Below are 24,149 nucleotides of genomic sequence, written 5' to 3' on the forward strand. Positions count from 1 at the left end.
CTGAGTGGCAGGTTTTAAGTGAACACAGCTTCTCAGATCATCGCTACATCAGTTTCAAATTTGATGTTCATACCACCAAGACCATATTTCCGCCAAATGTTAGGAAAGCTGGCTGGAATAGGTATAGGGAATCGTTCAATATGATGATACCGGAAATACCAGAGACAAATATGAGCACTGTGCAAGTTATCGAACACGCAGTGCAGAGGATTACTAAGGCCTTCAACATTTCACTGAAAGCTGCATGCCCTAAAGGGAAGCCAAGGGGAGAAAATGGACCACCATGGTGGTCTACGGAGTTAGGTAATATGAGGAAATCGTGCAGGAAGCTCTTTAACAAAGCAAAGTCCACAAGAGCTCCTGTGGATTGGGACGCTTACAAGAAGAATCTGAGAGGATACAAGCGAGAACTGAGAAAGGCTCAGCATAACTCTTGGAATGATTACTGCAGCAGCATTGAGAATACGTCCGAGGCTTCCAGACTACGGAAGGCGCTAGCATCCACGAACTCCCCTTCAGGTTTCATTAAAACATCGGAGGGCAGTTGGACAACGTCCAGTGAGGAGACGCTGGAGGTACTATTGGACACACATTTTCCCGGAAATCAGACGGTTGAACCATGCACTGGCGGTGCCACAGTGGCTCAGCGGTCGTTTCCTATCGAGGAAATTGTATCAGAATGTAGAATAAAATGGGCGTTAAATAGCTTTGGATCATTCAAATCCCCCGGACCTGATGGAATTACTCCGGCGGAGTTACAAGCGGTGGCTGACAGAATTATCCCCTGGTTGTCGGCGATATATATAGGATGTAGCAACTTAGCATATATTCCACGAAAGTGGAGGGAATCAAAAGTCGTTTTCATACCTAAAGCGGGAAAAGCCTCTCACTCAAATGCGAAGGATTTCCGACCAATCAGCTTATCATCATTCCTACTTAAGACTCTGGAGAGGATGATAGATATTTATCTTAGAACTAGCGTCGATTCAAGTTTGCTCTCGAAACGACAACATGCATACTCGAAGGGCAGGTCTACTGAGACCGCTTTATTGAAAGCTCACTATCTGTCAAAGAATACACAATCGTGGCGTTTCTAAACATCGAAGGGGCGTTCAATAACGTCCATCCGAGCTCGATATTAAATGGACTGACAACTCTGAATGTTGAACCAGGTATACTTAGGCTGTTAGACGAACTTCTAAGGAAGAGACGCATTTCAGCCACACTAGGACAAGCAAACATACAAAGGTATGTGAACAGAGGCACTCCTCAAGGGGGAGTTCTATCACCTCTTCTTTGGAATGTTGCTATAAACGACCTTCTGGTTTCCCTAGAAAAAGAAAGGATACAAGATGATGTGGCGCTAGCAGTCAGGGGAAAATTCCCATCAACAGTTAGAGATATTATTCAGAGAGCCCTCCGGATGACTGAGAAATGGGCGAAAGATAATGGTCTTGGGGTAAATCCTGCAAAGACAGAACTAGTCATGTACTGCAAAGATCGCAAAACTCCCACGGTTAGACCCATTTCCTCAGGGGGTATTGAAATTCCCTTTAGGGAGTATGCAAAATACCTTGGCGTTATTTTGGACAGGAAGCTGAATTTTAAGCTTAATATTGAAGAAAAGGCAACGGTAGCTTTATACTCGTGCAAAAAGGCAATAGGGAAAAAGTGGGGACTAAAATCAAAAATTGTACATTGGCTATACACGGCAGTGGTTAGACCTATAATGCTATATGGTGTTGTAGTCTGGTGGCCGGCACTTCACCAGCCGACAAGTTTAGACAAAGTTCAGCGTATGGCGTGCTTGTGTATCTCAGGTGCATTCAGCAAGACAGGAACAAACTCCCTTAATGTCATACTGCATCTATTGCCTTTAGACATTTTGGCCAAACAGTCAGCTGAAACAACGGCTGTGCGGTTGCGCGAGCTATCGCTGTGGTCGGTGTTTAGCATTGCGCTAAACTTTTGCTCAGCACTGTGGAGTTATACTTTTGAGCAGCACTGCAACTAGCGGTGCATTGACACATACATACGTCACTAGTCACAGTGCTCTCTCTCCACAGTGTTGTTGCCACCAGTAGCTGAATAATAATAACAAAGCTGTCAAATAACTTCCATCACATTGGAAAATGTAAAAGTAAAGTTAATTGTTTTGCGCCCTTTGCAACCGCCACAACGTCGTGACAAGTGAAATAAAAAAACCAAAAGAGAACAAATACAAGCCAAAGTAAAAGTTAAAATAACAAGAGTAACAAATTTATTAAACAAACTATTGTGAATATAAAAAACAAAATCAAAAGTGTTTGTAAACTATTATCAAATAAACATAAAGAAACAAAACCAACAGTGTACACATACAGTTAAATAAGAACTAAAAACTATTGCACAATTGAGAATTAAATAAATAAATAAATTTGTTAACTAATACTAAATTTGCTACTTAAAACCTACGTTGATACAAACTTTAATAATACAGTGAGCATTTGTTAATCATATAATTAATAAAATTTTGGCTACTTATACTACATTTTTGTTATTGGTAAAATTGCAAAAGAACCTAACTACCCTAAATTGAATTATAAAAAAAAAAATTAAACTATTTACATACAAAATTGTGAATTATACATAAACCCTAGTTAAAATACTTACCTTGTTACATTGCCTATACTTACCTAAAATCAAATTTTAAACCTAAAATACTTACCTATTTACATTGCACATATTTACCTAACAACAGTTCGTTGAATTAACATTACTTACCTTTTGTGAAACCCTTTGTATGAACACCATTATACTTACCACTGAAATAAAACTCAAAACTGTGAAATATTAAATTGAAACAATCTTTGTGTTTTCAATAAAAAAGGCCAGTGTACAATCATTATTTGGTCCTTCGAACCGGATGTGAAAATTTGCATCAAAATAATTTTTGCTTTCCCTAAATTATTGTTGGGACATTCCAAAAACTTAAAATATTTTGGACAGTGTGGTTCAAAAACAAAAAATCATAATATTACCAAGTGCTAAATTGTGAAAGTGAATTTTGAACAGTGCTACAAAAACAAATCTTTAACAAAAATAAATTTTTCGCGCCGGTTCGGTGAGAAATTAAAATACACAAAATACACAATATCACAACAACAAAAACAAAAAGCAGAACATCGAACCTTCTCGAATTTTGGAAGGCAGATCCCGTTGAAGCGGTTTATTTGGAAGCCAACCACAAAACAACAACAAAAACACAAAGTACAACATCCAAAGTGAGTACAAGCTTTGATTTTTTTTCGTTTTTGGCGCGACAAGCCAACGGAATATATTGGGCGCTGCTAACAAGACACTCTCCCGTACTTTGATCCAAGGAGTTGTTGTTTTTTACATGCTTGACCCTATATATTTTGTATGTTTGACCCTTACATAAGCTATTTTTGCGGAAAATGGTTTGGTTTATTGATTTGCATGTTTGTTGGATAAATTTGACACAATAAATCTCACTAGCATTATCAGTGTATTATCATCCTGCTGGTATCCATTTTGTCTGTGTATGAGTGATGACCCAAATCGATTTTTTGCAAGTTAAGCTAAGTCAACAAATGTATGGAAGAAATTTAATGAAACACGAAATATTTTGGGGATAATTCGAAATTTGTGTTGAACTTGTTGATTTCGTATTTATTTCCGATATATTGTGAACTTTTGGAAAATCTTTTTCTTGGAAAAAAAAAACTCGAAACTAAATTTAATTATTGTTGGGCATAACAGGGGATCTGTATCAAAAATTTTACTAACTTACGAGACTCGAAGTGGTTGTTCCCATACGTTTTTTGGTGATAAATTGAAAATTTTAATTTGAGACACGGAAAATTCAAACGTTTGGCCAAATTTTTACAAAGTACGAAAATTTTTTATTTTATGTTTTGTTAACCCTCTATTCGTATCGTAAAATCAATTAAAAAATGATGATGAAAAGTTGTCTTTGTAAGAAATTTGGAGGATGGTGAATTTTAAAACTTTCGTACCGACCCACGCATACTTACTCTTACAATACCCCTCGTACATATTCCATTTGGTGATTTGCAAACTGACTTAAGTCAATTAAAAAGAAATTCAACTGACATTTTGCAAAGTGACCCAAATCAACTTTGAAAATAAAAAGTTTGCAACTGTAAAGCAAAATTTACACCTCTCAACGGCTCATAATACTGATAAGATCTTTTCATATGTTTTGAAAAGTTATTTCTTTGTTTTGGAAACTTACTTTTTTTTGGGTTTTGAAATCCTAAACAAAGACTGGGCTGGTTAAAAATATTTTAATGGGTGACTTATTCTATGCTTGTTTGGATGTGAATTTTTATAAATAAAGGCTAAATACTCAAGTAAGTTATTATTTGGCAACTAGTTTCAACTCAGTTGATGGATACGAAATTTTCGGCCCTGAAGACTAGAAAATTGTATTTTCTCTGTCCAATAATAAATTTAACAAAATCTTATACCACTATCAAGTTTGTGAAACTATTTGGGCTTTATTTAATCCTGTAAACCTATGACCCGCTTTTCTTATCTTTATTGTTTTGTCTTGCGAGTTTTTTGGTAATTCTTCTGATGGTCCGGGGAAATAATTAATCATTTGACGCAATTATCTCCGTGTTTTCAAACTTATTGTAACTTTTATAGCCGAAAGTAACACTTCAAAATTAAACACTTCTTTTGCAAGAGGTTAAGATTCGGTTTTATTTAATCCTCGTTTTTGCTTCATCTTTGCGAAGTTTTGTCGCATCAAAATTTTGACATAAGAAATAAATTGGGCAAAATGGAGAAAATTTTTAAAGAGCAATTTGTAAACAGTGTCAATGATTTGAATGATTTTGAAAGCATTTATTCTGTCGCGAAGACCACTGAAGATATTCGACAACTTGAGTCCCTAAGGGTAGAAGTTGAGACCCTATGGTCAAATGTTAAAAAAGCGTACTTCGATTGTCGCAATCATGTTCCACAAGGTGAGGAACAACCAATAGATAAAACGAAACTTCGGACCCACTACCACGAAGCGATGTCGTCATACAAAAGAGTTTTGAGTTCTATCAATGCTGATATAATCGCATTAAAGGATCACGCGGCCAAAGAAAAGACAGAAAGAGAATCTTTAGAGACCCATGATAGGAATCTTGAGTTTTCGCCAGCTTTAAGACTTCCTCCATGTGATACTGACGTTTTTAGGGGAGGATACAGCGCTTGGCCTACTTTTAGGGATCTTTTTTCTGCCATTTATATTAACAACTCTCGACTTAGTAACGTCGAAAAACTATTCCATCTGACACAGAAAACTTCTGGAGAGGCAAGGGAAATAATTAGTAACGTTCCATTAACCAATGATGGGTTTATTTTAGCGTGGAAAAATTTGACGGATCGTTACGAAAACAAAAGAATGCAGGTTAATGATCAATTGAAAACACTTTTCAATTTGCCCAACGTCTCTGTTGATTCAAGTCAATCAGTGCAAAAACTTCAAAGAACAGTGAACAGTTGTATCCAGACTCTGGAAACACTTGGTATAGAAGTCAAGGAATGGGACCCAATTCTAATTTATCTCTGTTCTTCAAAATTACCAAGACCCTTTCTCGAGGAATTTGAGAATTCTTTGGAAGACTGTAAGACTCTTCCAACTTGGAATCGATTCGAACTTTTTTTGACTCACAAATTCAAAACTCTCGAGTCAGTGGTGAATATAAAACCAATATTCAATAAAACAAACCAAAATAAAGTTGATAACAAATATAGGCCAGAGAAGGGAAAATTCGTCAATAGTTTTCAAACCAACGTTTCACAGAAACCTCATTCGGGGAGCAAAAACAAATTTAATTCGAAAGCAGGTGCTACAAATTCAAAAATAACTTATCCAAACTCAAGTTCAAATAGTCAAATGTGTCCAATTTGTAGAGAAGTGCATTTTATTCGGGATTGTCCCAAATTTATTGAGAAAAATATCAATGATAGAATTCATGTTGTCAAAGTTGCACATCTTTGCTACAATTGTCTGTCATCCAACCATGGCATAAAAGATTGTAAAAGTAAATATTCTTGTCGAGAATGTAAAATGCGACATCATACAATGTTACATAAGGGAACAGAGACACAAAATGTTACCCATGACCCAACAAGAGAATTAGTACGACCCAGCACTAGTACTGCGGCTCTAACAACTCAAATACAGTCCACTCCAAACATGGAAAACAATATTACGACTTTGACTCTTCAAGATGATCGAACTTGTGAGGATCATCCCAGAGGTACATTGCTTTTCACAGCCTTAGTTCAAATCGAGTCTCGCGGACAATTATTTGATGCCAGAGCAATCATTGACTCTGGATCTCAATCTACTTTCATATCGGAAAAACTCAAGAATAAATTGTGTTTGCCAACTAAACGAAATTTAGTACATATTACAGGAGTTAGTGAGATGGTGGCAGAAACTTCTACAAAAGCTTGTCTTTTCAATTTACATTCTCGTCTAGACCCTAGCTTCCATTTAGAAGTTTGGGCTCCTGTTTTGAGGACCCTTCCGTCAAATTTACCAGCACAAAACCTAGATTTATCACTACTTAGGGATTTTGTCAACCTTGATTTGGCAGATCCAAAATTCTACATCAGTCAACCGGTTGATCTTCTAATTGGAATGGATATAGGACCCTTAATTTTTAACACTAATACACCTATGAAATCAATCGGCTCTTTATTGGCCCAGCACACCGTTTTTGGGTGGATTGTTGGTGGTCCAATATTTCACGAAAATGTTAACAAAAACAGAATCTCCTTACATAACACTGTTTCCATTGAAAATATTCTCACACGTTTTTGGGAGGTGGAGGAAATCCCAAAAAAGATTTTGAGATCAGAAGATGATGCATTTTGCGAATTAAACTTCAAAAACACTACAAAGCGTAATGAACAGGGCAGATATGTTGTGACCCTTCCATTTAAAAGTTGTGAAGAATTAGGAAATTCTCGAAATATCGCAATGGCGCAATTTTTCCGAATGGAGCGGAAGCTAATGAAGACTCCTGAAATAAAGGCACAATATGATCAAACAATTTTAGAATACTTGGAACTGGGACACATGAAGAAAATTTCGCCTCAAGAAATTTCTAAAACTCCTAATTATTATCTACCACATCATGCGGTGATAAAACCTGATCGTTTGACAACAAAACTTCGAGTTGTTTTTAATGCGTCAAGCCCTTCCTCAAATAAACGTAGCCTCAATGATAATTTATTTACTGGACCCATTCTCCAGCAAGATCTTGTCTTACAAATACTGAAATGGAGATTCTTTAAGTATGTTTATTGTGCGGATGTCACTAAGATGTACAGACAAATTCTGCTCGACAAAAGTCAAACACAATATCAGCGTATACTTTTTAGAAAATCTCCAACTGACCCATTAGAAGATTTTGAACTCTTAACAGTAACTTTTGGAGTTAATTGTGCTCCATTCCTGGCAATCCGGACACTTCTTCAACTTGCAGAGGATGTGGCGGACAAATATCCCATTGCATCAAAAATTATACGAGAAAATTTATATGTAGATGATGTTTTAGCTGGCGCGCACACTATTGAGGACGCTATTAAATCTCGTAAAGAGTTAATTCGAGCTTTGGGCTCTGCGGGTTTTAAACTAATGAAGTGGTCATCTAATAATCATAAAGTTATTCAAGATTTGCCTTCGGAACAGTTGCTTCCACTAAACTGGTTGGAGTTATCTGAGGACTCATCAACCAAGACACTAGGAGTCAGGTGGAACATATCCGGGGATTATTTCACTTTTAATCAGCCAACTATAGAAGGTAGGCAAAATTACACCAAAAGAGAAGTTTTATCCTCTATTGCAAAATTATTTGACCCATGTGGATGGTTAGCTCCAGTTATTGTAGTAGCCAAATTGGTTATGCAGCAAATATGGCTGGACAAAATCGACTGGGATGACCCATTGAAAACTATTACTCTCATGAATTGGCAAAAATTCGTAAAAAATAGTGACGCTATTGAATCTGTAAAAATACCTAGATGGATTAATTTTGTCCCAAATTCAAAAATAGAGATTCATGGGTTTTGTGATGCATCCGAGAGTGCATATGGGGCAGCTTTATATATTCGTGTTGAACTCCAAGATAACCAAGTTGAAACACATCTGATAGCTGCTAAGACCCGCGTTGCTCCAATTAAAAAGATTTCTTTGCCCCGACTCGAGTTGTGCGGAGCAGTTTTACTTTCTAAATTAGCATCAACAACGATTACAAATCTTCAAATTTCTAATTACTCAACTCAGTTTTGGACAGATTCTACAATCGTGTTAGCGTGGTTAAAAAAGCCTCCCTGTGCATGGAGTACATTTGTGGGAAATCGTGTTTCTGAAATTCTGGAAAATGTTGGCAACGATAAATGGCAACATGTTGACTCCGAAGACAACCCAGCTGATGTGGCTAGTAGAGGTTGTACGCCTTCTGAATTAAAATCACATCAATTATGGTGGCATGGGCCACAATGGTTGAAGTTACCTAGAGACAGATGGCCGAAATTTGAAATTTTGGAAGACACAAATTTAGAAACAAAGACTGTGAAGGTTTTAAATGCTTCCACTTTTGAAGACCCTCTGATGCGATTTTCTTCGTTACCACGCGCTTACAGAGTATTGAGTTATGTTTTGCGTTTTTGGAGAAATACCGGGCAAAACAGATCACATCTAAGAATTTCTACCCAGGAGATAACTCCAGAAGAAATTCAAGAAACAAAACGACGTTTGCTCATTATGACTCAAAGTCAACATTTTGCACATGACTACGCTAACTTATTGAAGAAAATAAAAATCTCGTCTACTAGTAGTTTATTGACGATGAACCCATTTATTGACTCAAGTGGCATTATGCGGTCAAATGGGCGACTAGTTCAATCTCCAGTTTTAAGTTATAACGAAAGACATCCTATTCTTTTGCCATATGATGCTCGCTTTACACAACTTTTGGTTGAATTTACTCATAAAGTTACTCTTCACGGTGGTAGTCAACTTATGACCCGTGTTTTGAGATCGGAATTCTGGATATTTCGATTAAAACCTTTGGTGAAAAAAGTTATCCACAATTGTAAGACTTGCATATTATTCAAACGACACACCCAATCTCAAATAATGGCATCACTTCCGCCTGAACGCACCCTGCTTTCACGACCTTTTACTAATACAGGTGTTGATTTTGCAGGTCCCTTCAACATTAAAAACTATAAAACAAGGGTCTGCTTGATAACCAAAGGTTATATCTGTATTTTTGTGTGCTTTGCAACAAAGGCTGTTTACTTAGAAGCTACAAGTGATTTATCGTCACAGTCTTTTCTTGCGGCTTTTTCACGATTTATTGCTCGAAGAGGTTGCCCTTCTTGTATTTATTCAGATAATGGGAAGAATTTCACTGGTGCAGCAGAACTTTTGAAGAAAGATCGTCTACAATTTATGAAAAGTTTACAAACCCAAACATTGCAACAATATTCTCACAACAATCTTGTGTGGAAATTTATACCTCCTGGTGCCCCTCATATGGGCGGTTTATGGGAAGCGGGTGTGAAATCACTGAAGACCCATTTACGAAAGTTTATTCCTAATATGAGCTTCACTTTTGAAGAATTATCTACCATATTGGCTCGTATAGAAGCTTGTTTGAATTCACGACCTTTGTATAGAGCCAATGATGATCCTAATGATTTTTCTCCTCTTACCCCTGGTCATTTTTTGATCGGGACTTCAATGCTGGCTCCAGCGGAGCCTGATATTTCAGATCAAGATGTCACACTTGCCAACAGGTGGCAACGACTCAAAATTGTGTCTCAATATTTTTGTATGAGGTGGAAGTCAGAATACCTTAAAGAATTGCACCGTCGCAACAAATGGAAGTACCAGCAGGAAAATTTAAAAGAAAATGATCTCGTGGTAATAAAAGATGACAGATTTCCTCCCACTGATTGGGCAATGGGTCGGATTGAAAAAATATATCCGGGTACCGACCAAAACATAAGGGTAGTAGATATACGAACGGCAAGGGGGACATTCAGTAGACCCGTTACGAAGCTGGTCAAGCTATTTTCCGCATGACTAGCTTTTTGCGCCTTAACCAAAAAGACTTTGTACTCGCAGCGATTTTTTATTTCAGATATGGCTGCATATTTACCACGCCCGGAAAGAAGTAATAGTGAGCGACTCGGTCGGGAGAGAAACAACAGGGCACCAGAGAGGACTCCAAGGCATCGATCCAGCAATCGCCAGAACCAACACGTTGATTGGCGCGGAAGACCAACTTCCTGGCAATATTCTTGCGGTCTCTGTCAGGAAGACCACGCCATAAGTTCCTGTGCTCGATTTTTAGAGAAGACACCATCACAACGCTATGAAACTGTCGAGAGGCGTGGTTACTGTAGAAACTGCCTAGCAAGAAGTCATCTTGCTCCTGACTGTCCTTCTCTAAGTGGCTGTAGAAGATGCAATTTGCGCCATCATTCACTTCTCCACGGAGCTCCCCAATTCGACGACCCGCTAAGACCCGCTCACCTTGTTGGACCAATAGCAGATGCGCCACCCTCAGACCCTACACCTTCTCGCGAAGATGACGCCCCTTTGCGGTGGGATTTAGTTTTTGTACCCACAGCTACGGTACGAGTGTCGGAGGACGGGGTGAACACCTGGACCACTATTCGGGCAATTATAAATCAATCTGCCACCATGTCCAGGATGGCGTATTCTACCTTTCGACGCATAGGGCTACGGTCATTTATTCATCGAGGCCATCGCTTTACAACGTTTCGCTTAATGCCTCGGAGCACCAACAGTACGTGGGCACTGCGTGTAAATGCCCTAATCACAAATGATTTGCCAACCAGACCGTATTCAGACCCTATATTAGAAGACCCGACCCGAGATCTCGCTGCAGATACGCTAGCAGATATAGACCCACGTTCAAACACAACAATAGATTTAGAGCTGGGAGCCGATGTTTATCCAGCGCTACGAAGAGATGGTCATGTTTTCACCGGGCTAGGCGATGTGCACGCCTATCAAACAACGCTTGGCTACACGTTTGCTGGTCCAATAAGGAACATGCCAATGAATTAAGCCCTAGAATCTGAAAATTGTAACACTTGTCACGGCGGGCCCAGAATGTTTAGCATTGCGCTAAACTTTTGCTCAGCACTGTGGAGTTATACTTTTGAGCAGCACTGCAACTAGCGGTGCATTGACACATACATACGTCACTAGTCACAGTGCTCTCTCTCCACAGTGTTGTTGCCACCAGTAGCTGAATAATAATAACAAAGCTGTCAAATAACTTCCATCACATTGGAAAATGTAAAAGTAAAGTTAATTGTTTTGCGCCCTTTGCAACCGCCACAACGTCGTGACAAGTGAAATAAAAAAACCAAAAGAGAACAAATACAAGCCAAAGTAAAAGTTAAAATAACAAGAGTAACAAATTTATTAAACAAACTATTGTGAATATAAAAAACAAAATCAAAAGTGTTTGTAAACTATTATCAAATAAACATAAAGAAACAAAACCAACAGTGTACACATACAGTTAAATAAGAACTAAAAACTATTGCACAATTGAGAATTAAATAAATAAATAAATTTGTTAACTAATACTAAATTTGCTACTTAAAACCTACGTTGATACAAACTTTAATAATACAGTGAGCATTTGTTAATCATATAATTAATAAAATTTTGGCTACTTATATTACATTTTTGTTATTGGTAAAATTGCAAAAGAACCTAACTACCCTAAATTGAATTATAAAAAAAAAAATTAAACTATTTACATACAAAATTGTGAATTATACATAAACCCTAGTTAAAATACTTACCTTGTTACATTGCCTATACTTACCTAAAATCAAATTTTAAACCTAAAATACTTACCTATTTACATTGCACATATTTACCTAACAACAGTTCGTTGAATTAACATTACTTACCTTTTGTGAAACCCTTTGTATGAACACCATTATACTTACCACTGAAATAAAACTCAAAACTGTGAAATATTAAATTGAAACAATCTTTGTGTTTTCAATAAAAAAGGCCAGTGTACAATCAGTCGGAAAAAAGTTACGGTCACAGTTCGGTCCTCAAAATAATGGTAGATGTGCCTAACGTAGTGGATTATACTTTGGCGAGTCCACTTTTCGACAAAAAGTTTGAGACTCTAATTCCCAACAGTGAGGCGTGGTGTACACGGACCCCGGGGAATAAAAGATATATAGATTTCTACACTGATGGCTCCAAATTGGATGGCCAAGTGGGTTTCGGAGTATATTCTAAAGATCTTGAACTTCGAATAGCGAAAAGATTACCTGATCACTGTAGTGTTTTTCAGGCTGAAATATGAGCAATAAGAGAAGTGGTGAATTGGCTGAGAAGTAATGCTCCAAGCAATATTGGCATTAATATATACTCAGACAGTCAACCTGCAATAAAATCCTTGGACTCTGTGTTCCTCAACTCGAAAACGGCCATCGACTGCCGCAAATCTCTCAATGAGATGGCTGAGCAGTACAATATTCACCTAATATGGGTGCCTGGCCATAGGAACATACCGGGGAACTGCGAAGCGGATGAGTTGGCAAGGCTAGGGACTACCTTACATATTCCAGGCGAACTAGAATCTGTTGGTATGCCTCTGGCTACCTGCAAGCTCTTACTGCGTGAGAAGGCTGTCATGTTGGCAAATGTTCGATGGGAGAATTGCAAGGGTTGTAACGACACCAAGCAAATATGGCCCCATTTAAACTTAAACCGCACACTAGATATGCTAGTGTTCTCGAGACGCCAGATATCACTCCTGATATCTGCTATAACGGGTCGCTGCCTGATAGGCGATTTTGCAAAAACTATTGGTGCGAAGTATAATGACCATTGTATGAGCTGTCATGATGCGGAGGAAAAGGAATCAATAAAACACCTCTTGTGTGAGTGTCCTGCATTTTGTGTAAGGCGTAAGCAAATTTTAGGGGCATATAGCTTCAGATTACTGGCGGACCTGGAAAACGTTAACTTCAGCAGTCTGCTAATGTTTTTGGAACAATCTGGTTGGTTCAACAGAAGAAAATAATCGAGAAGGTTCAACGGTTAAAACTAGAAGTGCCCATATGTAATAGGTACTTTTAGTTAATGTGGTATCACAATGGACGGAATAGTCTAAGTGAGCCTGAATATTAATCGGGCTGCCACTTTAACCTAACCTAAACTAACCTAACCTAACTTCTTATGGAGAAAACATTTGAGAATTTTCTTCTTACAAGTTGAATCATCTTAGCTCCTACTGTGCATCATCTTTCCATATAGTTACAAATCCCTTGATTTTATTTTTATTTCGTTTTGTTACTACAGTAATGCAAATAAGATCAAGGGATTTGTAACTATATGAATAGATGATGCACATTGGGAGTTAAGATGATTCAATTTGTATGAAGAAAAATCCCAAATTTTTCTCCATAACAAGTTAGAATAATGGGAACAAAATTGATTTATCTCTCCCAGCCAGATCTATACTAATGGCTGTGGAAAAGTTCATTCGCCCGAACTGAAACATATACAGCCTAGGCGTGTATAGATTTGTATCTGGCTTTTTCTTTTCAATGGTTCTATTGATCAAATTCCTTGATCTACCCTGTCCGTAACGCTCGGAGAAAAATTAATTGTAAAATTAAGATATCATGCATTTGGACGATAATCGTTTGTTTCAGTGTCAGGCTAACATGATAAATAGTAAATTTTCAATAATAAAGTAAGTCGAATTTGCAATTTTCAAAGAAATATTACAAAGTTTGAAGAAAATTGGTTTAATTTGCATATTTTTATACCCACCACCATAGAATGGTGACGGGGGTATAATAAGTTTGTCATTCCGTTTGTAACACATCGAAATATCGATTTCCGACTATATAAAGTATATATATTCTTGATCAGGGAGAAATTCTAAGACGATATAACGATGTCCGTCTGTCCGTCTGTTGTAATCACGCTACAGTCTTCAATAATGAAGCAATCGTACTGAAATTTTGCACAAACTCGTCTTTTGTCTGCAGGCAGGTCAAGTTCGAAGATGGGCTATATCGGTCCAGGTTTTGATATAGTCCCCATATAAACCGACCTCACGATTTGGAGTCTTGGGCTTATAGAAATCGTAGTTTTTATCCAATGTGACTGAAATTTGAAATCTAGAGGTATTTTATGACCATAGAGAGGTGTGCCAAAATGGTGAGTATAGGTCCATATTTTGGTATAGCCCCCATATAGACCGATCTCCCGATTTTACTTCTTGTGCTTATTGAAACTGCAGTTTTTATTCAATTTACCTGAAATTGGAAATCTAGAGGTTTTGTAGGACCGCAAATACGTGTGCAAAAAATTGTGAGTATCGGTCCATGTTTTGGTATGGTCCCCATATAAAACGACCTCCCGATTTGGGGTCTTGGGCTTATAGAAACCGTAGTTTTTATCCAATTTGTCTGAAATTGGAAATCTAGAGATAATTTAGAACCATAAAGAGGTGTGCTGAAAATGGTGAGTATCGGTCCATATTTTGGTATAGCCCCTAATAGACCGATTTCCCGATTTTACTTCTTGGGCTTCTAGAATCCGAAGTTTTTATCCTATTTGCCTGAAATTGGAAATCTAGAGGTATTTTCGGGTCATAAAGAGGTGTGCCGAAAACGGTGATTATCGGTCCATATTTTAGTATAGCCCCCATAAGAACGATCTCCCGATTTAACTCCTTGAGTTTCTAGAAACCGTAGTTTTTATCTGATTTGCCCGAAATTGTAAAAAAACGTGTATCGGATTAAGTTTTTATCGGTCCATTTGGTAATGCCTCCATATAGACCGACTTCACTTCTTGAGGGTGTAGAAAGCGCAATGATCATGAAAATTGCTTGAAACTCAATGTACAATTTCCAGATTTTACTTCTACAGATTTAAGATTTCAAATCAAGACGTTATTTTATAATTTTCTTGAACACTTACAAGAGATGTTAATGATTCCTCTAAAACTCAAACAAAAATGGTTCTTATAAATCCAGAATCTGATATAGTCCTCATAGGTGAAATCTTTAAATTTTTCTTCGGGAAGTGTCCTCAAGTCCTCAAGCCCTCCTGAAATTTCAAAGGAAACCCTAATATTTGGTTCATGGTGGTGGGTATTTAAGATTCGGCCCGGCCGAACTTAGTGCTGTATATACTTGTTATGAATACTTTACTATCAGTGAGTAAGCTGTAAATTCTTACACGTCGAGAAACAATCATTGTGGATAGTGAAATGACATTATTTGTACTAGTCATTATTTGCAACTATTTACAGTTTAGGAAATCAACAAGTGCATTTTATTATTTTGAACAAAAAATTACCCTACTGGAAGCAAAACTGCTAAATAAAACTGGTGCAAGCTCTTCCCTTTAATTTGGATGAGGCTTTTTTCTGGATGTCCTATTCCTGTGACAATTCCAATCACCTTTTATAAAGATTCTAATCTATGTATCTTAAATAGCAAAATAATATACATACATTGAATATTCTTTTAAATTCTTATGTTTCATTTTATTTATTTATTTATTGATAATAAGCTTGTGTACAATATAATTCTAGGGAGTATTATTATTAGGATAGATAGGATATATTATATTATATAGATTAGTCTTAGCGACTTTTCAACTTTCAAATGAATTTGATGTTACAATCTATATTTAAAAATGAATCAATGATTGGAAGGAAAAAGCTCTAGGAACAATGCTTTGTTCCTAGAAAGATATTTTAATAATAATGTTATTAAGAAGTTCCCTGTTTTTTTATTAAAATTGTTTTGAATGTGTAATGGAATACTTTTAAATATGATATTTAGTGTGATTATTGACATTAACTAAAAAGCTTCTAATTTTCATTACACTACATTAAAAATTTTATTATAGTTTTTTTGTAGATCATCAGGGCGTCCTTAGCAATGTAGGCATAACCAGTTTAGCCACTGCATTTCCAATTACTACAAAATTAAAAAACCATGGTACAGAAATTCCTCAGGATCAATACTGACAACCAAAAGCAGAAGCATTTTAGAACCACATTGAATCCAAAATAAAACGGTATCTTTAAAAAGGGCAATTAAAGCCTTAAATCTAAAAAAACGAGTTTCCTACATAGCGGTCCTGAGGCAGAACCAGACCATAATGAACGGTAAAGCAAAAAAAAAAAAACGAATGAAGAACAGTTGAATAAAATACATCTTTGCGTTTTAATGCATGTGAATTCTTGTGGTAAATGACATAAAGAAGAAAAAAACATTAAAACAAGAAAAAATAATTTAAAAAGGGCTCGATTTAAATGATCGTAGGCAGATAGCAAAGGAGATAATGATACATCCTCAACGAATGTAATATACTTTACACTGCCCCGACAATTAAAACAGTCAAAGGAGATTTTAATTCATAAATAGGAGGAGAAAGTATCATTGGTTCAGTTAGCTAAACCACACAGAAAAAGGTGCGTTTTTAAACTGATGCTAAAATAAACTTATATTTAGTGCAAAAAAATTATTTTGTTTTAATTTATAGCCCAAAGATGTTTTCTTTATTTTAAGGTTGGCTCAAAAATTTTATAGGCTAAACTTTGGTATAGAGTTCAATGACCCTATACGTTAATAAGTTCAATTCGAACAAGTTTTTCGTACACTTCTCAAAAACAGTAAGAATGAACTACGGCGTGGTTAAAATGGTAATGATTTTTTTCTTTATATTCAGTCCATTTTGTTTTTTTTTTTTTTTTGGGGAAGGTTGAATTACGTACATGGTAGTTAAAATCCAATGTCAGATTTTTTTTTAACACAGCATTAAGGGAATCTCAAAATATGGAATACAATTTAGTTCTATTTTCGAACGAGGTAGTTCATTCTTTCCGTAACATAATTTACATTTTTTCTGTGCATCTCTCTTATCCTCCACCATAGAATGTGGGTAAACTATCATTCGGTTTGTAAAGCTTCGAAATATTGATTTTAGACGTTAGAAAATGTAAATATCCGGGGTCGTGATGTAATTCTGAGTCGATCTAGCGATTTGCGCCCATGGCCATATCGGACCACTTTTAGGCATGGCCCTCATATTAGAGGTGTGCGCGTGAATGAAATTTCACACACACTCACACACATTCACGAAGAAAAATGTTTATTCACGCACGCTCACGCACGATGCGTATGGTAGCCAATACCACTCACTCACATTCACGAATTGAAAACCAGTACTCACGCACGCTAACGCACAAAATACTTTTAAAGACTCACGTTCACGCACGATTCACGACAAATTCACGAGACTCACGTCATTTTCCAAACGGAAATCAGCAAAGGTAGCAAAATTCAAAAATAGAATATACACAGTCTCACACAAGTTTACATACGATTAAAGAATTTGTATTTTCTTTTAATAATAAAATATAATAAACTATACATGTATATGCGTATATTTTAGTAAAATAATATGAAAAACAAAATATTTGTTAATTTTTAAGACTTTTTTGTGTGGTTTATAAACAATAACAAGAAACATGTTTTGATAGAAGGTAAAAATCAAAGGTAAGTAAACTTGTCTAAGACTGTGTAGTTCGAAAGCTAAAATAATTTCAGTTAACATACGAGTATGAATTAAATCTTGATTTTTTCGTGAGCGTGATTTTGCAGAAATTTTATTCACAAACCGATTTTATTTCTCACGGACGCTCACGCAAGACATATTTGCTTGCTTAGGATTTTGTTCACGATTCACGTGTGAATCACTCGTGTCACAATAATTTCGTGTAACGCGCCACCTCTACCTCATATAAAACGATCCTTACACCCTCAAAAAAATCGCTTCTCTAACATATGTTGGTCACGTGGAGCAGTGGTTAGCATGTCTGCCTGCATGCAAAGGACAGGAATTCAAAAACTCTAACAAAAGAAATACGTGGAGTCGAGTATAAACATACATATATAATTTTATATATACACATAAATTTATTTAGGCGTGAACATTTTTTACTAGCATTTAAAAACATTTTAAATGCATTTAAAACTTATCGTGTTTTATACTTAATTTCATTTCTACCTTTAAGGCCGGCATTAAGTTGGCATTATCGCTCTAAAATGATCATGTTTTGCCTTTTACTTTTCTTTAATAATTCATTTTAAAGAAAATAAACTTTTTCAATTGGTTTAGCTGCAAAACTCGAACATAATTCCCTCTTTTCTATTTGAAGGTGTCCGTCAACTCCTCTTGGACTACTTATTGTTTGTATACATTTTACTGTTTAATTTTTCAGTATTTCCTCCTTTTTATTTCATTGTACTGTTCCAACTCTAAAAAGAGTATAGTGCCCTTTAGTTGTTTTTATGAAGATCCCTTTGTAATTTTTGTATATTTTCCACCGTTTATTTTTTTTTTGTAATTTCCTTTGCCTGAATATCTTGACTTACTCCTCGTACGTTCCGATTTCTTTTAACAAACCAAAAAAAAAAAAAACAAGTATTTCGGCCGGGCCAAAGTTTATGTACCCCCCACCATGGATTGCGTAGCAACACTGCCATTCACAATCGAATTACTTAAGTTGCGGTAACGCTTGCCGATGGCAAGGTATCTTAAAACCTCCTAACACCGTCTTCTAAATTGTATGTAAGTCCATACGTGGTATATATTAAATAAAAAAGATCGATCAAATATGTATATAATTCAGTTTGACAAAATTTTCTATAGACATAAAATTTTGACAAAATTTTCTATAGAAATAAAGTTTTAATAAAATTTTCTATAGAAATAAAATTTAAAAAAAAAATTATAGAAATAAAATTTTGACAAAATTTTCTTTAGAAATAAAAATTTTACAAAATTTTCTACAGAAATAAGATGTAAACAAAATTCTCTATAGAAATAAAATTTTAACAAAATTTTCTATATAAATAAAATTTTGACAATTTTTTCTTGGAAATAAAATTTTGACAAAATTTTCTATAGAAATAAAATTTTGAAAAAAATTTCTATAGAAATAAAATTTTGAAAAAAATTTCTATAGAAATAAAATTTTGAAAAAAATTTCTATAGAAATACAATTTTGGTAGATTATTTTTGGCTCGAGTGGCAACCATGATTATGAATCGATATGGACCACTTTTTGTGTGATTGGAGATCGGCTATATATAACTATAGACCGATATGGACCAATTTTGTATGGTTGTTAGCGGCCATATACTAACACCACGTTCCAAATTTGAACCGGATCGGATGAATTTTGCTCCTCCAAGAGGCTCCGGAGGTCAAATCTGGAGAATCCAATTATTGCATGGTTATTAGAGACCATATGCCAACATCATGTACCGAATTTCAGACTGATCTGATGAAATTTGCTTCTCTTTGAGGCTCCGCAAGCCAAATCTGGGGATCGGTTTATATGGCGGCTATATATAATTATGGACCGATGTAGACCAATTATTGCATGGTTATTAGAGACCATATGCCAACATCATGTACCGAATTTCATATTGATCTGATGAAATTTGCTTCTCTTTGAGGCTCCGCAAGCCAAATCTGGGGATCGGTTTATATGGGGGCTTTATATAATTATGGACCGATGTGAACCAATCTTTGCATGGTTATTAGAGACCATATACCAACACCATGTACCAAATGTCAGCCGGATCGGATGAAATATGCTTCTGTTAGAGGCTCCACTAGCCAAATCTGAGGGTCCCTTTATATGGGGGCTATACGTAAAAGTGGACCGATATGGACCGATATGGCAATACCATCCGACCTACATCAATAACAACTACTTGTGCCAAGTTGCAAGTCGATACTTTTTTTCGTTCGGAAGTTAGCGTGATTTCAACAGACGGACGGACATGCTTAGATCGACTCAGAATTTCACCACGACCCAGAATATATATATACTTTATAGGGTCTTAGAGCAATATTTCGATGTGTTACAAATGGAATGACAAAGTTAATATACAAAGTTTTATACCCTCCACCATAGGATGTATAATGGAGGGTATAAAAATTGTGCCCATAATGCCAAAATGATACGAGGCAGTTCGGAAACTTCTTAGCCTAATACAAGGGAGTCACCGTGGTGAAATGGTTAACATGCCCGCATACACAAGGTCGTGGGTTCGATTCCTGCTTCGACCTAACACCAAAAAGTTTTTCAGCGGTGGATTATCCCACCTCAGTAATGCTGGTGATATTTCTGAGGGTTTCAAAGCTTCTCTAAATGGTTTCACTGCAATGTGGAACGCGGTTCGGACTTGTAGCCAAAGTGCGTGATATGGTATTAAATGAACGACGAATAAAAGTGCGTGAAATTGCTAATATCATGGGCATCTCAAATGATCGAGTCCATTTAATTTTACATGAAGAACTACAGATGAAAAAGCTTTCTGCAAGATGGGTGCCGCATTTGTTCACAGTCGATCAAAAACGCATAAGAATGACCATTTCACAAGCTTGTTTGGATCGGTTTAAGCGAAATAAAATGGATTTTAAGCGTCGTTTCATAACTGTTGATGAGACATGGATCCACCACTATACTCCAGAGACAAAAGAACAATCCAAACAATGGACTGAAGCTGGAGGAAGTGTCCCAAAGAAGGCAAAAACAATTCAATCGGCTGGTAAGGTTATGGCAACGCTTTTTTGGGTCTTCAAAAGTATTTTATTGATTGACTATCTGCAAAAGGGTAAAACAATAAATTCACAGTACTATTGTAACCGTTTGGATCAATTAAATGTACAAGTTCGAGAAAAACATCCTGGCTTACAACACAAAAAAATAATTTTTGATCAAGACAACGCACCAGCGCACAAGAGTGTTTTAACAATGAAATAAAGTACGAGTTGCTCGACCACCCACCTTATTCTCCTGATTTAGCTCCCAGTGACTTTTACTTGTTCCCAAATCTAAAAAAAAAAAATCCTTGCTGGCAAGCTGTTTACCTCAAATGAAGATGCAATTACAGTTGTAAACCACTATTTTGAAGACCTTGAAGAAAACTATTTTAATAAAGGGATAGAATTGCTAGAAAAGTGTTGGACTAAGTGTATTGAAGTTTTAGGAGATTATATTGAAAAATAAAAATATTTTTGAAAAACTAACTATTCTCTTTCATTGATAGGCTCAGAAGTTTCCGAACAAAACACATGTCCACACATACATAAAATGCTGGTCTCAAGGCGAAAACACATGCTGTTTTTTTCAAATGTGGTAAGAATAGGCCTTCAAGCTGATAACATGTGTAGATGATGTCTGGACCCGGAAGTTGCGGAAGGCTCGTATCACTTCTTGGGTCAGCATCCAGCATTATCCATTAGAAGAAACATGATACTGGGCCCCTTTTTCTTTCAGGCTCTCACAGATCATCAGGGCCTCTGGTTGGATGTTTAAAGATTTGTTTGTTAAGGAAGAGGGAGCCACCGTGGTGCAATGATTAGCAGGCCGCTAATTTCGATCAAACACCAAAAAGTTTTTCAGCGGTGGATTATCCCACCTCAGTAATACTGGTGACATTTCTGAGTGTTTCATAGCTTCTCTAAAGTGGTTTCCCTGCAATGTGGAACGCCGTTCGGACTTGGCTATAAAAAGGACCTAAAACATTTCCGAGTGTAGAGAAGCATTGCTCTAAATGCTTTCACCGTAATGTGAAACGCCATTCGACTCGATTTAAAAATTAACTCCCCATTATGCTATATAATCGGGCAGCACTCATACGATAAGAGAGAAGTTCACCACCTTTGGTATCCCAAAGGACCGAATAGTCTAAATGAGGCCGAAACAACGGACAGCGACTAAGCTATATAATGTGAAAAATAGCGACACCTAATATAGGGTAACGTCTTTTACATTCTCCCAATCATGTTCTTCGTTTGACATATACGCAACATTTTAAAACAAAAGAATTTAACTGGTTGCGGTTGGGTCCTGAGTGTGCCATGTGAAGGGAATATGGAATGTAAACATCGCACTATGAAATCTAGAGAAGGAAGATGACAGCGTGGATGGCTGAAAACATAATACCGCACTGTTGCAAGATCATCATGAACCTGTTAGCAAAATATTGGCTGTGGTTTATTGCCACTGCATCAGATGGACACGAAACTGCTCTCCTTTTGTTAGTCTGCATCAGATGTGAGTCTGTACAACATTAACAATGATTACAAGCGACTCCAAAGTGTGAAATCATTTAAATGACCAAATAAAGCTAAGAATAAAGCGAAGAACGACATCATAAACCAACATCACTTGAGGCAACACAGCAGCATCAGAATCCTTGCCACATCAAGATCAGATGATCAGCAATGTTGGTAGACCACAAAACAAGAGAGGGGTGTGTACTTTGGACCTGAATTTAGAAGATTGGCCCCATCTAAAGGGCCATCAACACGATTTATGGTTGTTTTTGTATTATTTTGCTGCCAAAAACAAACATAGCTCCTCTCCAGAATTTATTTCATTTTATTGTGTGTTTTTTTCCTCTTATTGATGGTGAGGATTTTATGTTAAATGTCATTGGAATGGGGGGAAAATGCAATGGATGAAGAATGACGGGTGACACTCATTGGTTTTACCTTGACTATGGTCATCCGGTGGCCCTTAACAGAACAATATGAAATTTTCCATTTGGCGATTTAAGGATATTTGCACCTTCCATTGTTCCTAGGTTTTGCGAATTCTTTTTTGTTCGTTTTGTTTTATAGCCTAACAACAACGAAGAATGAACCTGTTCATTGTGCTGTCGTAAATTAATGATCACCTATGGAATGACATGATTCCTGCCAATAAAATTAAGGATGTAGAACTCTTTGTCAGGCATATGGCATTTTATGGGCATATTTTGTTAATGTCTTTAAAGTGTAGATATTCTGGTGAGAGATTAAATAGGGCGATTCTAGAAAATTTGCGAAAGCATCATACCCTCAAGTGAATGGATAAATATGAATTCCAATTATTCATATCATATGTATACAACCTTTGTCATTCCGTTTGTAACACGTAGAAATATTGCTCTCAGACCCCATAAAGTATATATAGTATGGTTCGTATATATAGTATGGTGCAATTCTGAACCGATCTAGCGATGTCCGTCCGTCCGTCTGTCCATCCATCCGTTTGTAGAAATCACTCTAACTCTCGAACGAAACTAGTTATCGACTTGAAACTTGGCACAAGTAGTTGTTTCTGATGTAGGTCGGATATTGTAAATGGGCCAATTTTACGTATAGACCCCCTCTTGGAGGAGCAAATTTAATCCGTGTCTCTAACAATCATGCAAAAATTGGTCTATATCGAAAAAATTTGGCCTATAAAATTATGAACAACTTTGTAGTACATACCAATGCGATCATAACTTGATACTCTTTTGCAATTTCGTTTTTTATTTTTCGTTTTTTGTATATGAAGGAAATGCGTATTTGTAAAATCGTTGTTGCTAAAAATTAAAATTAATTACATTTGTATGACAAAATCCGTATCAAGGAGTTGTCATATGAAGCTGGCATGTATTACAAAGTTTTTCAAAATTTTATAGCCTACATTTCTTCCCTCGACTGAACTGTAGTCGACAAACGGAAAAAATCGTTGATAAAAGTGGTAATTTTTTCGACATTTTTGCGGTTTTGAGCATGAAGATGAAAATTTTCCGACTTAATATGTTCGAAAGTTTTATTGGCCGAGTACAACCACAACTTTGCTGAATACCCCAAAAGTAAATTCACAGCATATTCCGAGCTATGGCTACATATACGAAAATTGCAAAAAGTGCTCAAAATCGAATTTGGCTACAAAATTTTAGAGGCTCATAAAAGACGAACAGCAAACAACCTAGCAAAATCCAGAAATTATTTTTCCCTGCTCATCGAGTACTTTCAGCTGGGATAAGTGATTTGTATACCCTCCACCATAGGATGGGGGTATATCAACTTTGTCATTCCGTTTGTAACACATCGAAATATTGCTCTAAGACCCCATAAAGTATATGGGTCGTGGTGAAATTCTGAGTCAATCTGAGCATGTCCGTCCGTCTGTTGAAATCACGATAACTTCCGA

The 24,149-nt window shown here is 36.5% G+C and overlaps 1 protein-coding gene across 1 annotated transcript; it reads left to right on the top strand.

Annotated features, from left to right (window-relative positions):
• The first annotated feature begins 4,810 nt into the window (after positions 1 to 4,810).
• LOC142231802 (uncharacterized) lies at positions 4,811 to 10,132 on the top strand. Its single transcript, XM_075302451.1, has 2 exons — positions 4,811 to 6,756; positions 6,982 to 10,132. The coding sequence occupies exons 1-2, from the start codon at positions 4,811 to 4,813 to the stop codon at positions 10,130 to 10,132; spliced, it is 5,097 nt and encodes a 1,698-aa protein (XP_075158566.1).
• The last annotated feature ends 14,017 nt before the right edge of the window (positions 10,133 to 24,149 follow it).

Source organism: Haematobia irritans, chromosome 1, assembly GCF_050003625.1.
Source record: "Haematobia irritans isolate KBUSLIRL chromosome 1, ASM5000362v1, whole genome shotgun sequence".
In the NCBI taxonomy this organism is placed as follows: domain Eukaryota; kingdom Metazoa; phylum Arthropoda; class Insecta; order Diptera; family Muscidae; genus Haematobia; species Haematobia irritans.

Coding starts and splice junctions, on each gene's coding strand:
- LOC142231802 (XM_075302451.1), top strand. CDS start 4,811: ATGGAGAAAATTTTTAAAGAGCAATTTGTAAACAGTGTCAATGATTTG. Junction 6,757..6,981: donor GCCCAGCACACCGTTTTTGG/GTGGATTGTTGG, acceptor TCCATTTAAAAG/TTGTGAAGAATTAGGAAATT.